The 22435-nt window shown below is 45.8% G+C and overlaps 1 protein-coding gene across 4 annotated transcripts in view; it reads left to right on the forward strand.

The window, feature by feature from the left end:
- The window catches only part of CRYM (crystallin mu), a 98240-nt gene that overhangs the window by 18393 nt on the left and 57412 nt on the right, over positions 1-22435 (forward strand). For 2 of the 4 annotated variants that reach the window (XM_073543017.1, XM_073543019.1), the window contains exons 1-2: positions 12378-12615; positions 19980-20130. In XM_073543017.1, the coding sequence (XP_073399118.1) occupies positions 12449-12615; positions 19980-20130 (318 nt within the window). In that variant the 5' untranslated portion in view covers positions 12378-12448. Of the gene's footprint in view, positions 1-12377; positions 12616-14658; positions 15194-19979; positions 20131-22435 lie in introns of those variants that run through there. The other 2 variants (XM_073543018.1, XM_073543020.1) reach the window with 2 other exon arrangements.

Below are 22435 nucleotides of genomic sequence, written 5' to 3' on the forward strand. Positions count from 1 at the left end.
ACTGGCGAGCCAAGTATGTTGGAGGGAGACCGATCCTTCCAGTGGTGATTGATGGCATCCCCATGAACGCTTTGCTGGACACTGGCTCCCAGGTGACCACTATGCCCTATATCCTCCACAAGCGGTATTGGGCTGACTCTGAACTTACCCGTGGCCCAAGTGATGAACTGACAGTAGTTGCCAGTAATGGTCAGTCTTTACCGCAAGTGGGATGTAAAGAAATTACTGTTAAAGTGGGTAGAGTAGAGTTAAAATCTCAAGGTCTGATAGTTGTGGATATTAATCGACGAGAATGTAATCCCATGATGACTCTTGGTACAAATGTAATTGAAAATTGTCTTTCCGAGGTTATTGTCTTGTTGCAACAGGTGGCTGAGACTGCTGGTTCCAGTGAACGAGTCCTGCAGGAGGAGATCAAGGCCCTGATGCAAAGACAGCAGGTGGAACTCTCTGGCGGAGAAATTGGCAGCGTCAGAGTGAGTGATGCTTTCCCCATTGCAATACCCCCCAGATGTGAAATGTTGATTTGATGTCGGGCAGCCGTGGGCATCAGAGGAAAAGATTACCAGGCTTTGGTAGAGCCAGTATACTCTGATAGCAGGCCCACTGTCCTGACAGCCAGAGGGGTAGTTGATGTACGTAAAGGGAGAGTACCTGTACGCCTTTTGAATTGTGGGGAGGAGGAAGCCACAATACCTCGGTATGCCACAGTTGCTAAGCTGCTCACTGTCAGTAATAATGCAATGCAGGCAGCAGAGCCCTTGGTCTCATCCGACCAGGTGGAGGACAATGGCTCTGTAAAGAAGAGGGAGGAGTGGTGTCAGCAACTGCAGGTGGAAACTGACTCCACCCCTTCATACCAAAAGAATGGTGTTTACAGAGTGACCCAGGAGTATGAGCGGGTATTCAGTAAACACCCTCTAGATTTTGGGAAGGCAAAAGGGGTTCAACATCATATCCCCACTGAAGATCATCCACCCATAAAAGAAAGTTACCGGCCTATACCCCCAACACAATACCAATGTGCCAAAGGTATGTTGAGAGAGATGAAGGAAGCAGGGGTTATCAGAGACAGTTGTAGCCCCTGGGAAGCCCCAATAGTTTTTGTAAAGAAAAAGGATGGTACCATGAGAATGTGTGTTGATTACAGGAAAATTAACAGCATTACACATAAGGATGCCTACCCATTACCCAGAATTGAGGAATCATTGGCCGCACTGCTAACTATTTTTCCACCCTTGATCTCACTAGTGGGTATTGGCAGGTTCCCGTGGCAGAGGCAGACAAGGAGAAAACAGCATTTACCACCCCAATGGGTCTCTGTGAGTTCAACTATATGCCATTCGGGCTCTGCACCGCCCCAGGAACATTTCAACAACTGATGGAGTGCTGCCTGGGACACAAGAACTTCGAGACGGTCCTGTTGTACCTTGATGATGTCATTGTTTTCTCCAAGACTTATGAAGACCATCTGAAGCACCTGGCTGAGGTGTTTGAAGCCTTGTCCAACTTTGGCCTGAAGGTGAAGCCTTCCAAATGCCACCTCCTGAAGCCCAAGGTTCCATACCTCGGTCATGTAGTGAGCGCAGAAGGTGTGGCACCAGATCCTGACAAATTCACGGTCATCCGGGACTGGCCAAAGCCCAGCAACCTCTATGAGGTACGCCAATTCCTCGGGTTGGTAGGCTACTACCGAAGGTTCATCAAGGGCTTCACTGAAATAGCCACTCCTATGCAAAATCTTCTGGTGGGGCAGCCCAAGAAAGCCAAACAGAAAAGTTCCACATTTGAATGGACTGAGGAGTTGGAGAGGTCCTTCACCCGACTGAAGATGGCTCTCACAGGAGATGAAGTTCTGGCCTACCCAGATTATGACCAACCCTTTGTGTTGTATACTGATGCCAGCAACGTGGGACTTGGAGCAGTACTGTCACAGGTACAGAATGGCAAAGAAAGAGTGATCTCCTACGCCAGCAGGAAGCTTCGTCCCACTGAAAGGAACTCTGACAACTACAGTTCCTTCAAGCTGGAGTTCCTCGCCATAGTCTGGGCTGTGACTGAAAGATTCAAGCATTACCTAGCTTCAGCCAAGTTTACCATCGTCACGGACAACAACCCGTTGACTCACTTGGAAACTGCCAAGCTAGGTGCACTGGAGCAGCGATGGATGGCTGGGCTGTCTAACTATGAATTCACCAACAAGTACCGAGCAGGGCACAAGAATGCCAATGCTGATGCGCTGTCCAGGATGCCTAATCTGCCAGATGCAGGAGAAGATCCTGAGGCACTCGAAGAAGTAGTTACCTCCCTTCCACCGGCCAATTGCGGCCCAACGTGCCCAGGGAGTGAGAAACAGACAGTCTATCCTGAAAGAGGCTGCCCTAAATCCATTGGCTCACCATGACTGGGCAGAAACCCAGGATAGCGACCCTGCAGTCCGCTTGGTGAAGGAGCTACTGTCACAAGCTGACTCACGCCTGGATTCAGATGCTCCTGAAGAAACCCAGTAGTTGTGGAAGGAAAGAGGCAGACTGTTCCTCTATGAAGGAAAGCTGTGTCGGAGGAGTATCAATGTCCGCACTCATGAGTTGGTCTGGAAGGTGGTAGTCCCAAAGAGAAAGACATCAATGGTCTTGGAAGCATACCATAATGGATCTGGACACTTCGGATGGAAGAAGCTGGAAGCCTTGCTCCGGGAGAGATTTTACTGGACTGGTATGAGGAAAGCCATTGAAAATTAGTGCCGGGAGTGTGGGCAATGCAACCTGCGCAGAAAGGACCGAAACAGCCAGCGAGCTCCTTTGCAGCCAATAATAACCAAACAACCACTTGATTTGGTCTCCCTGGACTATGTGAAGCTGGTCCCAAGCCATTCAGGCTACATTTATGCTCTTACCATCGTTGACCACTACTCAAGATTCTTGGTAGTTGTGCCTGTCAAGGATCAAACAGCCAGGACAGCAGCCAGAGCATTCCAACAGCACTTTTGTAGACCACACAGATACCCCGAGCGAGTGCTTACAGATCAAGGTCCAGCCTTTGAGGCGGAAGTGTTCCAGGAATTCTGTAACTTGTACGGTTGTAAGAAGATCAGGACAACACCGTATCATCCACAGACCAATGGCATGTGTGAAAAGATGAACCAGGTGGTGATCGATCTACTGAAGACCTTGCCCTAGGAAGAGAGGAATCTGTGGCCAGAAAAGTTGCCAGATCTGGTAGACCTCTACAATCACATTCCTGTGAATTCCACCAACTGCACTCCAGCCTACCTCATGAGAGCAAGGCCTGGTAAGCTGCCTATTGATTTGGATATGGGAGTCCTGACACCTGAAGTGACATCACCAGATGCTGACTGGGATACAGAGAGGCAGCAGCAGTACAGTACAAGAGTGTGTGGAAAAGAGTCTAGCTGAGGCAAGACAAAAACAAGAGAGGAACTACAATCAGCATGCACCTGCAGTTCCCTTGTCACCAGGAGAACAAGTCCTAAAGAGGAAAAGAAGGATGCATAAGTTGGATGACCAATGGGAAGCTGAACCCTACACCATTCTACCCTAAAGCTTTGACAATACCAAGGTGTGCCTTATTAGTAAAGATGGAGGAGAAACCTCAGCAGCAATATCAAGGGATCACTTGAAATTATGCCCTAACCAGCTAAAGGAAAGAATGGAAGAACAAAATAACATCCAACCCATAGAAGAAGAAAAGGTCAGCACTATACTTGGAGATACTTGGAGAATTCCTTGCAAATTGGACTAAAGTAAATGATGCCATAGTGGTGCCAGTGTTGACATTTCCCCAACTGGTAGTACAAGAAGAAGTGACTCAAGAAGATCCTGAAAATCAGTCAGCAGATGCCACACCAGCAGTGGAGCCAGAGAACCCTCGCCCTGCCAGTGGTGAATCTGTCATGCCCACAGTGAGTAGAAGTGGTGCTAGGAAATCTAGTATCCCTGTGCTACGCAGAACCACCAGTAGTGTATCCAGTACATCACACACTACACCAGTAGTTACAGTGGGGCAAAAAAGTATTTAGTCAGTCAGCAATAGTGCAAGTTCCACCACTTAAAAAGATGAGAGGCGTCTGTAATTTACATCATAGGTAGACCTCAACTATGGGAGACAAACTGAGAAAAAAAAATCCAGAAAATCACATTGTCTGTTTTTTTTTCATTTTATTTGCATATTATGGTGGAAAATAAGTATTTGGTCAGAAACAAGCAATCAAGATTTCTGGCTCACAGACCTGTAACTTCTTCTTTAAGAGTCTCCTCTTTCCTCCACTCATTACCTGTAGTAATGGCACCTGTTTAAACTTGTTATCAGTATAAAAAGACACCTGTGCACACCCTCAAACAGTCTGACTCCAAACTCCACTATGGTGAAGACCAAAGAGCTGTCAAAGGACACCAGAAACAAAATTGTAGCCCTGCACCAGGCTGGGAAGACTGAATCTGCAATAGCCAACCAGCTTGGAGTGAAGAAATCAACTGTGGGAGCAATAATTAGAAAATGGAAGACATGCAAGACCACTGATAATCTCCCTCGATCTGGTGCTCCACGCAAAATCCCACCCCATGGGGTCAGAATGATCACAAGAACGGTGAGCAAAAATCCCAGAACCACGCGGGGGGACCTAGTGAATGAACTGCAGAGAGCTGGGACCAATGTAACAAGGCCTACCATAAGTAACACACTACGCCACCATGGACTCAGATCCTGCAGTGCCAGACGTGTCCCACTGCTTAAGCCTGTACATGTCCGGGCCCGTCTGAAGTTTGCTAGAGAGCATTTGGATGATCCAGAGGAGTTTTGGGAGAATGTCCTATGGTCTGATGAAACCAAACTGGAACTGTTTGGTAGAAACACAACTTGTCGTGTTTGGAGGAAAAAGAATACTGAGTTGCATCCATCAAACACCATACCTACTGTAAAGCATGGTGGTGGAAACATCATGCTTTGGGGCTGTTTCTCTGCAAAGGGGCCAGGACGACTGATCCGGGTACATGAAAGAATGAATGGGGCCATGTATCGTGAGATTTTGAGTGCAAATCTCCTTCCATCAGCAAGGGCATTGAAGATGAAACGTGGCTGGGTCTTTCAACATGACAATGATCCAAAGCACACCGCCAGGGCAACGAAGGAGTGGCTTCGTAAGAAGCATTTCAAGGTCCTGGAGTGGCCTAGCCAGTCTCCAGATCCCAACCCTATAGAAAACCTTTCGAGGGAGTTGAAAGTCCGTGTTGCCAAGCGTAAAGCCAAAAACATCACTGTTCTAGAGGAGATCTGCATGGAGGAATGGGCCAACATACCAACAACAGTGTGTGGCAACCTTGTGAAGACTTACAGAAAACGTTTGACCTCTGTCATTGCCAACAAAGGATATATCACAAAGTATTGAGATGAAATTTTGTTTCTGACCAAATACTTATTTTCCACCATAATATGCAAATAAAATGAAAAAAAAACAGACAATGTGATTTTCTGGATTTTTTTTCTCAGTTTGTCTCCCATAGTTGAGGTCTACCTATGATGTAAATTACAGACGCCTCTCATCTTTTTAAGTGGTGGAACTTGCACTATTGCTGACTGACTAAATACTTTTTTGCCCCACTGTAGCATCAGGCAACCAGTAAGATCCTCAACCACGCCAGTGTTACGTAGATCTACCCGTACTACTCAAGGTATACCACCCATTAGATTCCGCATATGAATAAGTTAAAGCAATCTAAGTGTTAACATGTATAGACGTAACTGTTCAAATTTTGTGCCTACAGATATTCTGTAAGAAATTTCCTTTTTAAGTTTTCCCATTTGTGTTATGGACATTTTGGCCACTGGACTAGGTGTGGTCACTAACTTTGTACATAGTTCACCATTTGCCCAGGAATGGACCATGGACGTTGATGCATGGACTTATCATCACAGGACTATTTTTGGAGCCTTTGGTTTTTGTAATTTTTCATTTTTCTAAACCTTGTACAATTATATTTGTTAATATGTTGTGTATGTTTTTCATCAGCCCTGGAGTGCTGAATTGCACTAGGGGGGAATGTGGCGCCCCCAGCAGTATGGTCGCCACACTGGCATTGCCTTCCTCCAGGGAGGGTGATGTCAGGCTTGGAAGCGATGAAGGGTCTCTCTGACAGTTAACCATGTCATGCAACACAGTTCCCACTCCAGGCTAGCAGAGGGAGCTCTGAACCAGAATTGGGGGAGGAGTGCTCTCTGAGGGCCAGGAAGGGAAATTAGTTAGTTAGTGTGAGGAGGGCAAAGAGTGTAGACGTGTGGAGAGAAGCTGGAAGTTGAGCTGAGGATAGAGAGCTCCCTCCCAGTGATAGCGCATGGTCTGGAGTCTGGTTTCCACGGTTGTAAGGATACTGAAGCTCCTGCAACAGAAACCAGAGGAATAGGAGACTGTAAATGCTCTATTCCCAACTAAGACTCGGAGGCACAACAGCGAACGGTGAGCCAAGAGAGATAGAAGGCTACAGCTGTCTGCCATACCAGGTAGATCCAAAAGGGAAGAAGAAGGAGGAACTTCAGTGTAACACTGTACTGCATGTACCTCAAGTAAGCGCTAGAGAGGAGACTACACAACCCATCTGACAGAGAGATTACTAAGTTGCTTCCAGGCTAATCAGCTCCTGTGCCATCTGTAATCTGGACCCTGGACGGCACTTACAAGTAAAGGTAAAGAAACTACATTCCGCTGTGTCCTTGCCTTCTTCCTGCAACTTCTTCAGCACTGCTACATCTCTGTCCAGACACTGCACCCTCTTCCCCAACACCTATCTACATTGCCCTGGGACTACAGCCCTGCCTGTGGAGGGCTACAACATCTTTGCTGCACTACACCATCTGTCCCAGAGGATCTGTCTGCAGCGTCGGCTTAACACCTTCATTGCCGAACACCACAGGTGGCGCCACGAATCACTCATAAACTTTATTCCACCACTCAAACCCCTTTTTACATGGGCGCCCAGGGCCACGGACGGGGTCACCACTGCTGTGACATTCCCCTCTGAGAGACCGGCCCGGTACCGAGTACCCCACAGCCCCGGGAGGGCGACCCATACACACGTGGTCAAAATTGTTGGTACCCCTCATTTAATGACAGAAAAACCCACAATGGTCACAGAAATAACTTGAATCTGCCAAAAGTAATAATAAATAAAAAATCTATGAAAATGAACAATTGAAAGTCAGACATGACTTTTCAACCATGCTTCCACAGATTTTTTAAAAGAATTAAACTCAAGAAATAGGCCTGGACAGAAATGAGGGTACCCCTGAAAATACCATTGTGTGATTTTCTCTCATTAAATGAGGGGTACCAACAATTTTGACCACGTGTGTATGTACCAGGATGGGGAACATATATTCCAGGAATTACCACAGGATGGGGGGGGGGCACATATGCCAGGAATGGGGACATATATACCAGGAAGGAATCCAGGATGGTGGACATATATTTAAGAATGGAGCCCAGGATGGTGGACATATATACAAGGATGGAGCATAGGATGGGAAGCATATATACCAGGAAGGGGCCCAGGATGGGGGGCTTATAGGCCAGGATGGGGAATATATATTCCAAGGAAGTAACACAGGATGGGGGCATATATACCAGGAAGGAATCCAGGATGGGAAGCATATACAGTATACCTGGATAGGGGACATACTGTATATACCAGGAAGGGGCCCAGAATATGGGTCCAAATTTTGAACTAGGTCCCACTGTTTATTATGATACTTGCCTGACAGTTCTTATGTCTTAAATATATACTAAAAAATAAATTGTTGCACTTCTGAAATGATACATATGTGGCAATAGACTAATAAATGTATGTACATCTTTATATTTAAAAATGAATGTGTGTGTGTGTGTATCACCAACCAATCACGAAGCATCTTTCATTTCACCAGAGCTGTTCAAAAGAAGCTGAGCTGTCATTGGTTGCTATGACCAACAGTTTTCCCACTTGACAACACTTCAGCAGACACTGACATGGTGGGAGAAATATAACATCCCTGGGAACATAAGCTCCCAGCCATTGTCTGCCACCCTGAAAGGAGCAGAGATCACAAGACAGAAATGAATCCCCCTTCCCATGCCTATATCCCCATCACACCTCCTCCATCCCGCAGGCACATCTTCCCTCTTAAAGGGATCATTGGTATGGAAGTCAGAGTAAATCCATCCAGCGCTTTGGTACTGAACCCAGGGTCTCTTAAAGGGATCATTGGTATGGAATTTAGGGCAAATCCACTCTGTGCTTTGGTACTGACCCCATGCCTTTCTTAAAGGGATCTCCGGTATGGAAGTCAGGGCAAATCCATCCAGAGCTTTAATTCTGACCCCAGGCCTCTCTTAAAGGGATCCCCGGTATGGAAGTCAGGGCAATTGCCTTCAAATGCTCTGGTACTGACCCCAGGCTCTCTTAAAGGGATCACCGGTATGAAAGTTAGGGCAAATCCACTCAGCGCTCTGGTTCTGACCCAAGTCCCCTCTTAAAGAGATCCCCAGTATGGAAGTTAGGACCGTTCCACTCAGCGCTCTTGTTCTGACTCCAGGCTGACGGGATGATGTGGGATATTAGTGGTAGTTGTCCGGTGGCTCTGGCTGACGGGATGATGTGGGATATTAGTGGTAGTTGTCCGGTGGCTCTGGCTGACGGGATGATGTGGGATATTAGGGGTAGTTATCCAGTGGCTCTGGCTGACGGGGTGATGTGGGAAATTAGGGGTAGTAGTCCGGTGGCTCTGGCTGATGGGATGATGTGGAATATTAGTGGTAGTAGTCCGGTGACTCTGGCTGATGGGATGATGTGGGATATTAGGGGTAGTTATCCAGTGGCTCTGGCTGACGGGATGATGTGGGATATTAGTGGTAGTAGTCTAGTGCCTCTGGCTGATGTGGGATATTAGGGGCAGTAGTCCGGTGGCTCTGGCTGACGGGATGATGTGGGATATTAGGGTTAGTAGTCCGGTGGCTCTGGCTGACGGGATGATGTGGGATATTAGTGGTACTGAAATAGCACAAAAAGAGGACTTAAAAATCCTCCAATAATAGAAGAAAACAGCAAAAAAGCAGAAAGGTTTACCCGTCCAGGCCTCCAGACAAATGCACTATCAGGATGCAGTGAACCAATATAATTAAGATGGCAACACAGGTGCAAGAGTACCGATGAAACAACCGCTCACAGCCTACCAATACATGGAGGGGGCGGTTGCCTGGTATGTTAATGCACAATGAAAAACTTGTATGCGGCGCTGTTCACACTATGGCCATGCACAGCATCCAGGTTAACAGCCTAGTAGTGACACCCTTCTACTAGCTCAGGCGGGCTGTTCAGCGCTATCAAAATGCATGCCATGCATTGCCATAAAAGTCCTCTTTTTGTACTATGTCAGTGTTAGGATTTAGTGTTAGGGACCCGTAAACATGGAGACCTTTGGAGCAGGTTACGGGCACACGTATTTTGGCCAAAATATCAGCCAATACTCCACATTTTTTATGTGTTTTTTGCACTTTTTTTTCAGGGTGCAGTTGGGCCCATTTGGTGTTGTAAACTGCGGTGTCTGTTCACATGGCATGCATTTTGATAGCGCTGGGCAGCCCGCCTGAGCTAGTAGAAGGGTGTCACTACTAGGCTGTTAACCTGGATGCTGTGCATTGCCATAGTGTGAACAGCGCCGCATACAAGTTTTTTATTGTGCATTAACATACCAGGCAATCGCCCCCTCCATGTATTGGTAGGCTGTGAGCGGTTGTTTCATCGGTATTCTTGCACCTGTGTTGCCATCTTAATTATATGGGTCCACTGCATTTGTCTGGAGGCCTGGACGGGATATTAGTGGTAGTAGCCAGTGGCTCTGGCTGATGGGAATATGTGAGATATTAGGGGTAGTAGTCCGGTGGCTCTGGCTGATGGGATGATGTGAGATATTAGTGGTAGTAGTACGGTGGCTCTGGCTGACGGGATGATGTGGGATATTAGGGGTAGTAGTCCGGTGGCTCTGGCTGACGGGATGATGTGAGATATTAGTGGTAGTAGTACGTGGCTCTGGCTGACGGGATGATGTGAGATATTAGTGGTAGTAGTCCGGTGGCTCTGGCTGACGGGATGATGTGGGATATTAGTGGTAGTAGTCCGGTGGCTCTGGCTGACGGGATGATGTGAGATATTAGTGGTAGTAGTACGGTGGCTCTGGCTGACGGGATGATGTGGGATATTAGTGGTAGTAGTCCGGTGGCTCTGGCTGATGGGATGATGTGGGATATTAGTGGTAGTAGTCCGGTGGCTCTGGCTGACGGGATGATGTGGGATATTAGGGTAGTAGTCCGGTAGCTCTGGCTGACGGGATGATGTGAGATATTAGTGGTAGTAGTACGGTGGCTCTGGCTGACGGGATGATGTGAGATATTAGTGGTAGTAGTACGGTGGCTCTGGCTGACGGGATGATGTGGGATATTAGTGGTAGTAGTCCGGTGGCTCTGGCTGACGGGATGATGTGAGATATTAGTGGTAGTAGTACGGTGGCTCTGGCTGACGGGATGATGTGGGATATTAGTGGTAGTAGTCCGGTGGCTCTGGCTGACGGGATGATGTGAGATATTAGTGGTAGTAGTACGGTGGCTCTGGCTGACGGGATGATGTGGGATATTAGTGGTAGTAGTCCGGTGGCTCTGGCTGACGGGATGATGTGGGATATTAGTGGTAGTAGTCCGGTGGCTCTGGCTGACGGGATGATGTGGGATATTAGGGTAGTAGTCCGGTAGCTCTGGCTGACGGGATGATGTGAGATATTAGTGGTAGTAGTAGGGTGGCTCTGGCTGACGGGATGATGTGAGATATTAGTGGTAGTAGTACGGTGGCTCTGGCTGACGGGATGATGTGGGATATTAGTGGTAGTAGTCCGGTGGCTCTGGCTGACGGGATGATGTGAGATATTAGTGGTAGTAGTACGGTGGCTCTGGCTGACGGGATGATGTGGGATATTAGTGGTAGTAGTCCGGTGGCTCTGGCTGATGGGATGATGTGAGATATTAGTGGTAGTAGTACGGTGACTCTGGCTGACGGGATGATGTGGGATATTAGGGGTAGTAGTCCGGTGGCTTTGGCTGACGGGATGATGTGGGATATTAGGGGTAGTAGTCCGGTGGCTCTGGCAGACGGGAAGATGTGGGATATTAGGGGTAGTAGTCCGGTGGCTCTGGCTGATGGGATGATGTGGGATATTAGGGGTAGTAGTCCGGTAGCTCTGGCTGACGGGATGATGTGGGATATTAGGGGTAGTAGTCCGGTGGCTCTGGCAGACGGGAAGATGTGGGATATTAGGGGTAGTAGTCCGGTGGCTCTGGCTGATGGGATGATGTGGGATATTAGGGGTAGTAGTCCGGTGGCTCTGGCTGACGGGATGATGTTGGATATTAGGGGTAGTAGTCCGGTGGCTCTGGCTGACGGGATGATGTGGGATATTAGGGGTAGTAGTCCGGTGGCTCTGGCTGACGGGATGATGTGGGATATTAGGGGTAGTAGTCCGGTGGCTCTGGCAGACGGGATGATGTGGGATATTAGGGGTAGTAGTCCCGTGGCTCTGGCTGACGGGATGATGTGGGATATTAGGGGTAGTAGTCCGGTGGCTCTGGCTGATGGGATGATGTGGGATATTAGGGGTAGTAGTCCGGTGGCTCTGGCTGACGGGATGATGTGGGATATTAGCGGTAGTAGTCCGGTGGCTCTTGCTGACGGGATGATGTGGGATATTAGGGGTAGTAGTCCGGTGGCTCTGGCTGACGGGATGATGTGGGATATTAGGGTAGTAGTCCGGTAGCTCTGGCTGACGGGATGATGTGGGATATTAGGGGTAGTAGTCCGGTGGCTCTGGCTGACGGGATGATGTGGGATATTAGGGGTAGTAGTCCGGTGGCTCTGGCTGACGGGATGATGTGGGATATTAGGGGTAGTAGTCCGGTAGCTCTGGCTGACGGGATGATGTGGGATATTATAGTGAATGTGGCTATGCAGAATGGGCGGGGCTCTACACTCAGCTTTCTATATATAGATATAATCATTATAATTTGTTATAACTAACCATAGTTAGTTACTATGCCCGGGCAGTTCCAGGCACTTCAGCTAGTAACTTATATAGCCAGAAAACATTTCAGAACTTTTTTCAGCTTAAGGTGCCAGGGCTTCCTCTGTCAGCCAGAGTGCAGTGATATAATGCAGTTAATGTATACTTGTTCCGGCAGCAGAAGGATTAAAAAGTAACCTCAGAACTGGTCGCCCAACCAGGGAGAGAGGTGGGTCTGGGAGAGGAGGTGTCACCAGAAATTGGGCTGGATAAGTAGCTGAGAAGTTCTCAGCTGTTTGCTATTTTATATGGTCTGGTGACATGGAGAGTTGTCTCTGAAGTCATCTATTAGACATTCAATATGAGTGAACAGCCGGTGTTCCTAGGGCCTGAGATAGTGGATAAGTATTTAGTTTATTCGACTTTAATCCCTTTGCTGGAGAAAGCTTTGATTAATTATTCTAGTGGAAAGGAAGGCGGTGTTGTGCAACCCATCCGGACCATTGTGCCCGTGGCAAAGCACAGAGGGTAAGCATATTCTTACAACAAGCTATATAAAATACTGTTATGGGTGTGTGTAGCATTATTAATTTATTATGCTTTGCTTATATAGCGCCATCATATACCGCAGCACTTTACAGACATTATCATTATTAGTCCTTAGTGTAGTCTAGTAAAGCTTCTTGTCTTAGCAGTATGTCCTGTGCCGTGGCTCCGTTATTCCTCCTACTGTAGAAGTATATAAATACAGTAGTTATCTGTGTTTTCCTATTGTCCTTGCAGAGGGTATATGTTCCTACACAGCTTGATATTGTCTGCACTGTGTGTAAGGACACCCAGGGGAATGTTAGCACCCATTGGTCAATGCATCCATACATTTCCAGGAAGAATAATAAAAGGAATGGTGCAACGCAAAGATCTGAGAAAAGATGCCTCATACTCATGTCAGGCGAGTCGTCAGGTCCTGTTTTATCCCTGTTTCCACTTACATTCAACATGAAACATTCAGAAAATCATTTACTGAATTTAGTTACATAATGATTTTTCCACCATTCATGTCTAAAGCTAAATTCAGCATTTTTGGTGACAGAGAGCAGTGAATTATGGCAACAATTAATCAGAACGTGTGGACTGTCAGGACTGGACATCCTTTCATTGATCCCTTTCATTGATTTCTTTATATTGCTCATTTGCTTGCTTAATGCAAATTTAGTGTTTTATTGGTTTCATAAATCAGAGGTACAAGTGACGATCAGTAGCAACAAGTAACATTTTACCATGCAGTAGCACTAGCAACAAGTAACATTTGCAGCAGCAACAATTTGCAGTAGCAACAAGTAAGATTGCATACTGTAAGAGTTTGGAGTGGACTGAGAAGAACAGCATGAGTTTGACAGCAACACCAGGTTAGTGAATGTGTATCTTTGAGTGGTTTAAATCTAGAAAAGTAACTGGCCACTCCGGTTTTGACACGACCTGCAGGTCTTAAAGGCAAGAGCTACTCATGCTCAGTTATTGGGCACCTGGGGTTGGGCTTAACATGAAACGCAGAGATCCTCAGATCTTGATATGGTGGTGAATGACCTCATAACCATCTGTGGACTGTGGTTTATTTGGACCTAGTGGAGAGAAGTGATTATGGAAATTGTGAGTGGTTACTGTCTGCTCCGTGACAACTACTAAGACTGGATGAAAAAAGTCAAGTTCCCTGAACCAAATTGTGACCCTTGGGTATGTAAATTGAAATGTACTCTAAGTGGCTTACAGCAATTGACGCTGCCAGGCCTACTCCCCTGCAACTGCCTGTGGCGAATATGATGTGGTCCAAATAGAAAATGTGACTGCAGCCTGTATCATTATGTTGTGCTGTAGCCAGAGACATCAGAATCAAGTGGGAAAAGTATATTGAACGTTGTGGTGTCCTACAATGGTGAAGAAAATTTTTTCTTTAAAATGGATCTTTTACTGAGAGTTCTACCGTGGATTTGTGTCAATGAGTAATATTATGGACTGTTCCTAAAGATAAAAAAAACATGGACTGCTCTGAGGATGTCAAGCAGCAAGGTGTACCGTGTTAATTGCCTCAAGCAGCTATTGGGATGTGTTCATTGCGGAAGGCAATCGTCTGCTTCATCTACTAACAATTCTTGTTGTTTACCATCACTGGCAAATCTCAATGCCGTGGCATTGTTGTGCCACTTCTAAGCTCTGTACTTAGATATTTAAATGTAACCACCAATCTCTGTGCCACTATCCAGTGTGTAACCATCAAGTCTGTGTCCTCTCTGAGAGACTGTAACCACTATACGGCACTGCTTCAAGTTGAATGCATTTGCTTGTTTCCATCCTTGTCATGTCTCATATAGGAAGCAATTTTTATGTGGTGCCCCTGTGGTTCAATCACTACAGAGGTATTGCACCTCACCTAGAGGTGTGGTACCTGGCACTCAGGTAAGGTGGGGGTCATTACCCAGGATTCTAACACTTGCATCCAACATTAGATCTCTCAGTCGATGGGAAGAGCTGTGTAGAGGTTGTGTGTCTGTGTGACCAGAGGGCAGTCTGTGAGAGTCTGTTGGAGGGAGAGGAAGGAGGCAGACAGTCTACAGGGGGGGCTAAAGCTGAGAGCAGCTTGTCCCCAGACTACAGAAAGTGAAGAAGCACGGAACAGAGAGAGAGGTTCCAGAAGTGAAAAGGAAGAAGACGTCTTGGGGGCACGGATAATGAGAGATCTATCCGTGGAGCCCGCATCCACCGGCGTGGACCGGCCCCAAAACTAGCGGTGACACTAAGGACTCAGCTAGGAAACCGGAGGTGGTAGGCATTGCAAGTGTTACAGCCACATCCATACATATTCGCCGAAAATGCAGACATATCGGATCCAGGGGCCTGACCAACGTCGTCCGACAAGATCCGAGTCTGCTGGATTGGGACACTGTATGTGAAGACGCAGGGCAGGAGAGGTGGTAGCCAGCGTAGTGAGACGGCCAGGAAAGGAACATCTGAAGGGAATCCTGGTAAAATGATTACCAAATTACTTGGGAGCTGGCTGGACCACAAACATGGAGGACACAGCACCCCGGCTGGGAACTGTAACAACAGAACTGTGAGTAAAGTGTGAAAACTGCACTCTACTGTGTCCTCAGTTTATTTGCTGCGTCACTTGCCCTGCACTACAACCACCATCATTTCCAACACCATAATCTGCCCTGGGGAATAGCTCTGCCTGTGGAGAGCTGAACCAACTCTGCTGCATTAACATCTGCCCCAGTGGACTGAATCTGCAGCATTGGCTAACACCTTATTTGCCGAATACCACAGGTGGCGTCACAAATCTTTTATAAACTTTAAACCCCTTTTCATCATTTTTATTGGACACCCAGGGCCACGGATCGGGTCACTGCTGCCGTGACACATCCCTTTAAGAACTGACCGGGCCCAGTGCCTAGTATCCCCACGGCCCTGGCGGGCGCTCTATTTATCCTCAAGACCCACCATAAGAAATTGACCCACTATTATACTGCTTTATCCTAGGCTAATATTCAAATACTTCATCTAAATCTTAGTGACCTGTAAGTTCTTTATCAAACCAGTTGGCAAATTATCGAGGAATCGATTCTGCATCACACATACGGTATACAGAAAAAGACAACTCTGACCATGTTTCATTCTCCTGATCTGTAACCTTTTGACGTCCTACAAGATGTAGAGATGGGAAATTGCTTCAAGAGAACAGGAAAGTATTCCCCAGATCACTCATGATTAACATTTGGAGAAATTGAAGTTTAGGGTTTTTTTTAAAAATTGTTTTATGTAAAAAATAATGTAAGAGTAAGTGGGTCTAATAAAATGTCGCACTACAGAGATTATACCTTGAATACAAAAACTGCAAATACACCCATTGATTCTGGTAAAATAAAGGGAAGGTGCCATAAAAAAATCAAAAATTGAAAAAAATGGAATCTAAAGTATTAATGTTTTCATTTTTTATATTATCATTTCTATTTAATTAAGTAAAATACTAACAATAGTCTAAATGGGTTGATATTTTCCACTTTTAAACACTAGAGGAAGCAGCTGCTGAAATTTTCCATGAAAGCCTAGTGTAGTGTTAGAACACATTACGACTGCATTAAATGTGGCTTTGATCTGCTCACATGTGTGACCGCGCTCTTCTCCCCTTCTGGGTGTTTGTTTGCTCCATTCACTTCTATGGGAGTAGTGGTAATATAATGGGCCCCATATAGTGCTTCACAGTATAATGGGCCCCACATAGTGCTCCACACATTATAATGGCCCCACATAGTGCTCCACACATTATAATGGCCCCACAAAGTGCTTCCCAGTATAATGGCTCCACATAGTGCTTCGCCATATAATGGGTCCACATGGTGCTCTACAATATAATGGCCCACATAGTGCACCACACAGTATAATGGCCTGACATAGAGCTTCACAGTATAATGGCCTCACATAGTGCTCCACAATATAATGGCGCCACATAGTGCACAATATAGTATAATGGCCCCACATAGTGCACCATATAGTATAATGGCCCCACATAGTGCACCATACAGTATAATGGCCCCACATAGTGCTAAAGAATGCAATGGACCCACATAGAGCTCCACAATATAATGGCGCCACATACTGCACAATATAGTACAATGGCCCCACATAGTGCACCATATAGTATAATGGCCTCACATAGTGCACCATACAGTATAATGACCCCTCATAGTGCACCATACAGTATAACGGCCCCACAGAGTGCTCCAGAATGTAGTGGACCCACATAGTGCTCCTCAGTATAATGTGCACCACATATTGCTCCATTGTGCTTCACAGTATAATGGCCCCACATAGTCACTGGACAGTGACTACAGACTCATATGTGCAGGGGCTCCCATATTTTAGGTGTGTAAGTGCTGTTACACACCAGCAAATATAAATGGCAGATCTCAGTGGTTGGTTAAATAATTAAAAAAAACTTTGATAAAACAGTGAATTTAGTTTTGAATTAAAAATAATTGATTACGGTATATATAAATGATTATTAAAACAAAAATAGAAATCACGGCACCTTCTCTTTAAATACTTTAGACATTTGTTTTAAAGACTTTATCTTAGTTCCTTTAGGAGATAAATAATGTTTATTCTTGAAATAAATTTTGGAACATCTCTACCTGGACTTGCTTAAGCGACAGCTACCTCCTTTTGCCAGGCTGCTCTTTATTCACTCTGAGGGTGGAGCTGGTGATGGGCGAGATGTCATGGACACAGCCTCTGGAAGATGAGGAGCTGCAAAGCCAAAGATATTAGTGTGGATGGGGTTTGTGATGCTGTCCAGTCCGGCAGAATGGGCGTGTGTACTTTCCAGTCGGGCAGAATGAGTGTGTATGCTTTCCAGTCAGGCAGAACGGGCGTGTGTGCTGTCCAGTCAGGCAGAATGGATGTGTGCTGTCCAGTCAGGAAGAATGGGTGTGCTCGTGGTCCATTCGGGCAGAATGGGTGTGTGTGCGGTCCAGTCAGGCAGAATGGGTGTGTGCGCGGTCCAGTCGGGCAGAATGGGTGTGTGCGCGGTCCAGTCGGGCAGAATGGGTGTGTGTGCGGTCCAGTCGGGCAGAATGGGTGTGTGTGCGGTCCAGTCGGGCAGAATGGGTGTGTGTGCGGTCCAGTCGGGCAGAATGGGTGTGTGTGCGGTCCAGTCGGGCAGAATGGGTGTGTGTGCGGTCCAGTCGGGCAGAATGGGTGTGTGTGCGGTCCAGTCGGGCAGAATGGGTGTGTGCGCGGTCCAGTCGGGCAGAATGGGTGTGTGCGCGGTCCAGTCGGGCAGAAAGGGTGTATGCGCGGTCCAGTCGGGCAGAAAGGGTGTGTGTGCGGTCCAGTCGGGCAGAATGGGTGTGTGTGCGGTCCAGTCGGGCAGAATGGGTGTGTGTGCGGTCCAGTCGGGCAGAATGGGTGTGTGTGCGGTTCAGTCGGGCAGAATGGGTGTGTGTGCGGTTCAGTCGGGCAGAATGGGTGTGTGTGCGGTCCAGTCTGGCAGAATGGGTGTGTGTGCCGTCTAGTTGGGCAGAATGGGTGTGTATGTGGTCCAGTCGGGCAGAATGGGTGTGTGTGCGGTCCAGTCGGGCAGAATGGGTGTGTGTGCGGTCCAGTCGGGCAGAATGGGTGTGTGTGTGGTCCAGTCGGGCAGAATGGGTGTGTGTGCGGTCCAGTCGGGCAGAATGGGTGTGTGTGTCATCTAGTTGGGCAGAAAGGGTGTGTGTGTGGTCCAGTCGGGCAGAATGGGTGTGTGTGTGGTCCAGTCGGGCAGAATGGGTGTGTGTGCGGTCCAGTCGGGCAGAATGGGTGTGTGTGCGGTCCAGTCGGGCAGAATGGGTGTGTGTGCGGTTCAGTCGGGCAGAATGGGTGTGTGTGCGGTCCAGTCTGGCAGAATGGGTGTGTGTGCCGTCTAGTTGGGCAGAAAGGGTGTGTATGTGGTCCAGTCGGGCAGAATGGGTGTGTGTGCGGTCCAGTCGGGCAGAATGGGTGTGTGTGCGGTCCAGTCGGGCAGAATGGGTGTGTGTGTCGTCCAGTCGGGCAGAATGGGTGTGTGTGCGGTCCAGTCGGGCAGAATGGGTGTGTGTGTCGTCTAGTTGGGCAGAAAGGGTGTGTGTGTGGTCCAGTCGGGCAGAATGGGTGTGTGTGCGGTCCAGTCGGGCAGAATGGGTATGTGTGCTGTCCAGCAGCACAGCAAGAGTAATCAGCATCATTCTTTTCCCACTTGTGCATAACCACACCCTATTTAAACTCCCTGTAGTTGCCAAATAGCTTTCCTCCGATATTTCTGCTATCCCTGTTGATTTCCTGATTCTGCTTGATCCTGACCTTGAATCACACTAATGATGACCATGTAGTAAACACAAGGCACCACTGAATGTTATATGCAATAAAAATATTCTTTATTTGAAGATAATTAAAAACATATATAAACAAGGTGCTGAATGAATGAATGAATGGGGACACACTCGCCATAAACTCACCCCAAACCAATGCTGTCCAACCACAATACAACAAATTTCACAATGTGATAACAGTCACAGAGGACCACAATGCCCCATCATGAATAAATAATGAGCCTAAGAAAGAGGCATACATATAAAAAGGACTGTGCATCCACTTCTCACAACTTAAATGCTGGCCTGAGCCAATAGTATACTGTGAATGGATTTAAAAAGATGTATGAATGTACATACCAGCAGTAGAACGGTGGTGGACCCTGGATGTCCCTCTGCCCCAACGCACGTTTCACACAGCTTCTTCAGGAGGCGCCTCATTCCTTTTATTTCCTACTCTCCCTCCTGTCACTTCAGCCTCTTTGCTTTGTGCAGTGAGTGATGCCAGGGTGTAGGAGAGATGTCCGTGTACAAATAAAAATAAAAGGGGGGGGTACTGGAACTCTTTCCTTAACCAATGGAATCAGTTGCTGTGGATCCTTTTCTCCACTACCCACAAAAGAGTTAAGAGGAGGCAAGTGGAGAAATCTCCCGCCATCTTTGTGTGGCCAAAGGAACCCCCTGGCCTATGTGCAACTACAACTATTGCAACCCCCTATAGGCACTGACTGCACTAAAAGAAAGCGATCATCAGACCCTACAATCTCACATTATCAACGACTTGGCTAAAACATTTAGTTGGTTGTGCAATTTTTTGTTTTATTATTATTTATTCTATTAAAATCCCATTGTTGGACCTTTTGTAAAAGTTGGATGAACTCTTTTATCTACACAATAAACTTTTGGGTGAATGACAATTTCTGGTAACTATAACTAATTGGAGACGTTTATCTCGTCCTAACAGATAATATAGTGATTTTTTTTAATCCCATCCTAAGCATAATATGATCTTAGTTTCTTAGGGGTGATGCCAGCTTATAGCGCAGAGGACGATGCCTTAACAACAAAGTTGGTGACGTTCTATGAAACTAAGACCTCGTCTGACACTCCTTCGCATCAAGCAACCGTCCTTTTATTTGAGCCGTCCGACGGGACCCTCAAAGCTGTAAGTACCGTGCGCCGTTGATGTCCGACTGTTCCTAGTTTATCGGAATATCGAGAGTTGGTTCAGTCTCCAGCAGGGGGCACCAATGCTCTTTATGCTCCTGTTTGTTTCTAGTGTAGTAATGGGATGGATGGGAAATGGTTAATATTTGCTGTATTAAATGTTCTTTCTCTGGTTGTTTTTTTCAGATAAATTATGGCATTTTAACAGTAATTTATAGGGTAACCGATAAAGCACTTTAGTTACAAGTCCCAGATGTGCTGGAACTATGTGGAAGTTATGCAATATCTTTTTTCTTTAACTCTTTCATAATTTTTAAAAACTATTCCATGTGTGACCAGGTTTATGCTTCAGGGGTATCATCTGCAGTAACTAATGTCAATATTATCTACATTATCATATTTTAAAATTCTGGGTTAAAGGTGCTGTCTACTTTGAGATAATTTATTGTTATTATTATTTAAAGGGTATCTGTGACCAGGTTTTTGCTACCTCATCTGAGAGCAGCATAATGTAGAAAAAGAGATCCTGATTCCAGCGATGTATCACTTAGTTTACTGGGTGCAGCAGTTGTGACAGAAACAGCGTTTTTAGTTGTTGCATGTAGCTGAGATAAGAAAGCTAACCCCGCCCCCACACCACAGCTTTCTGTGTACATTGTATATCAACAGTAAGCTGCTTATCAGAGGAGGGGGCGTGGTCGCACCAGGAGGCACCAATCCAGGCAGTGATAATCTCCAGCTGATAAAACACTCATTGCATTGAAACAACAGCATACAGTCTAATAAGTGATACATCGCTGAAATCAGAATCTCATCCCCTACCTCATGTTACCATCGGATTACATAGCAGAATCCTGATGACAGATTCCTTTAAATGTCTTGGGCAAGAAATCACGTTTCCAAATAAGTTTTCTTAAAATGCTTGTACAGTTTGCCCTTTACAGCCTGTGTTGCACTGTCTATTGCTGGCTGCAGAATGAGTTAACTGAGTGTCCGTCAATGAGCTCATTCTGAGAGTCAAATGGGAGAGGTTGTAACTCTTTTACCTGTCTTTTTGTGCACTCAATTCATCTGGTTTATGCCACAGAGCACATCAAAGATGAATCTGAAGAAAAATAACATTATATTAAAATTCCGGTAAAACCCCAATAAATGATAGCAGGAGGGGTTGCACTAGAAAATGATGTAAAAAAAAAAATCTAAGTGCAATGAAATGGAGGAAACAATTGTACTTTTGTTTTTGCTTTTTCTTTCTTTTTTTTTATTTTTACTGATTTATTGTACAGTAAAAATGACCTGACATGTCACTGACAAATCCAGAAATTTGCTACAGAAAAAACTAAATTGGTTTGTTGCTTTTTTTTTTTTAGACTCATTACTTTTTCATTTTTCTGCATCAGTGGAGCTGTATTAGGGCTTATCTTATTGATGCCAAGATAAGGAGCAAACAGTTATATCACTTCTTTTTGCATTTTTGGGTGGTAGCACAGAAACAAAAAAAAAAAAGGCAATTCTGGGATTTTAATTTTTACTAATATATAATTTTATTGGATTTTATTGTTTTCTTATTTATTTTTCAACTAGGAAAATTGAGGTGGCAAATTTTTATATAATTTCCACATTTCTGCGTAAATTGAACTTGGCCAAATTTTCACACAAATTCGTAGTAAGTAGATAAAGAGAACCAAATCAGATAAGTGCGTAAAACAAATTTCTCTTTAGAATGAGAAAAAAGATCCAATATCCCGTCTGTGAGTGGCAAAAGTATGTGAACCCTTTTTTTCCGGTATCTGGGGTGACCAAATTGTTCAGCAATAACTTCATCGAAATGTTTCCACTAATTGTCGATTAGTTCTGCTCATCGACCTGGAGGCATATAGGCCAATTCCTCCTTATAAAACAGCTTTGATTCTGGTATGTCGGTGGGTTTTCTCTTTTCTGGCCCTTTCATGGCATTTCTGCAGGATTAAGCTCAGGACTTGGCCATTTCAAAACTTCAATTTTATTGATTGACAGCCGGCTCTGCACCGATATGTCATAAATCCAAAACCTGGAAAACAAGTGCGAAATTGCATTTTTTTTTCATAATGTCAGTGCATCTGGAATTTTTTTTCCAGTTTTTCAGTGCGTTGTATGGCAAAATGATGTCTACCAAAACTACAACTCGTCCCGCAAATGGCCCTTTAGTTTCAGAGGGTCTTGGTGTATTATGAAATATATTAGCTGCTAAAACACTTTATTTTCAGTTTGCCATCATTTTCTATATTTGCTGTTTTCATTGTATTGTCCGCGCTGTCTCCGTG

Source organism: Dendrobates tinctorius, unplaced genomic scaffold (assembly GCF_039654945.1).
Source record: "Dendrobates tinctorius isolate UK_male_01 unplaced genomic scaffold, ASM3965494v1 ptg000129l, whole genome shotgun sequence".
Classification (NCBI taxonomy): domain Eukaryota; kingdom Metazoa; phylum Chordata; class Amphibia; order Anura; family Dendrobatidae; genus Dendrobates; species Dendrobates tinctorius.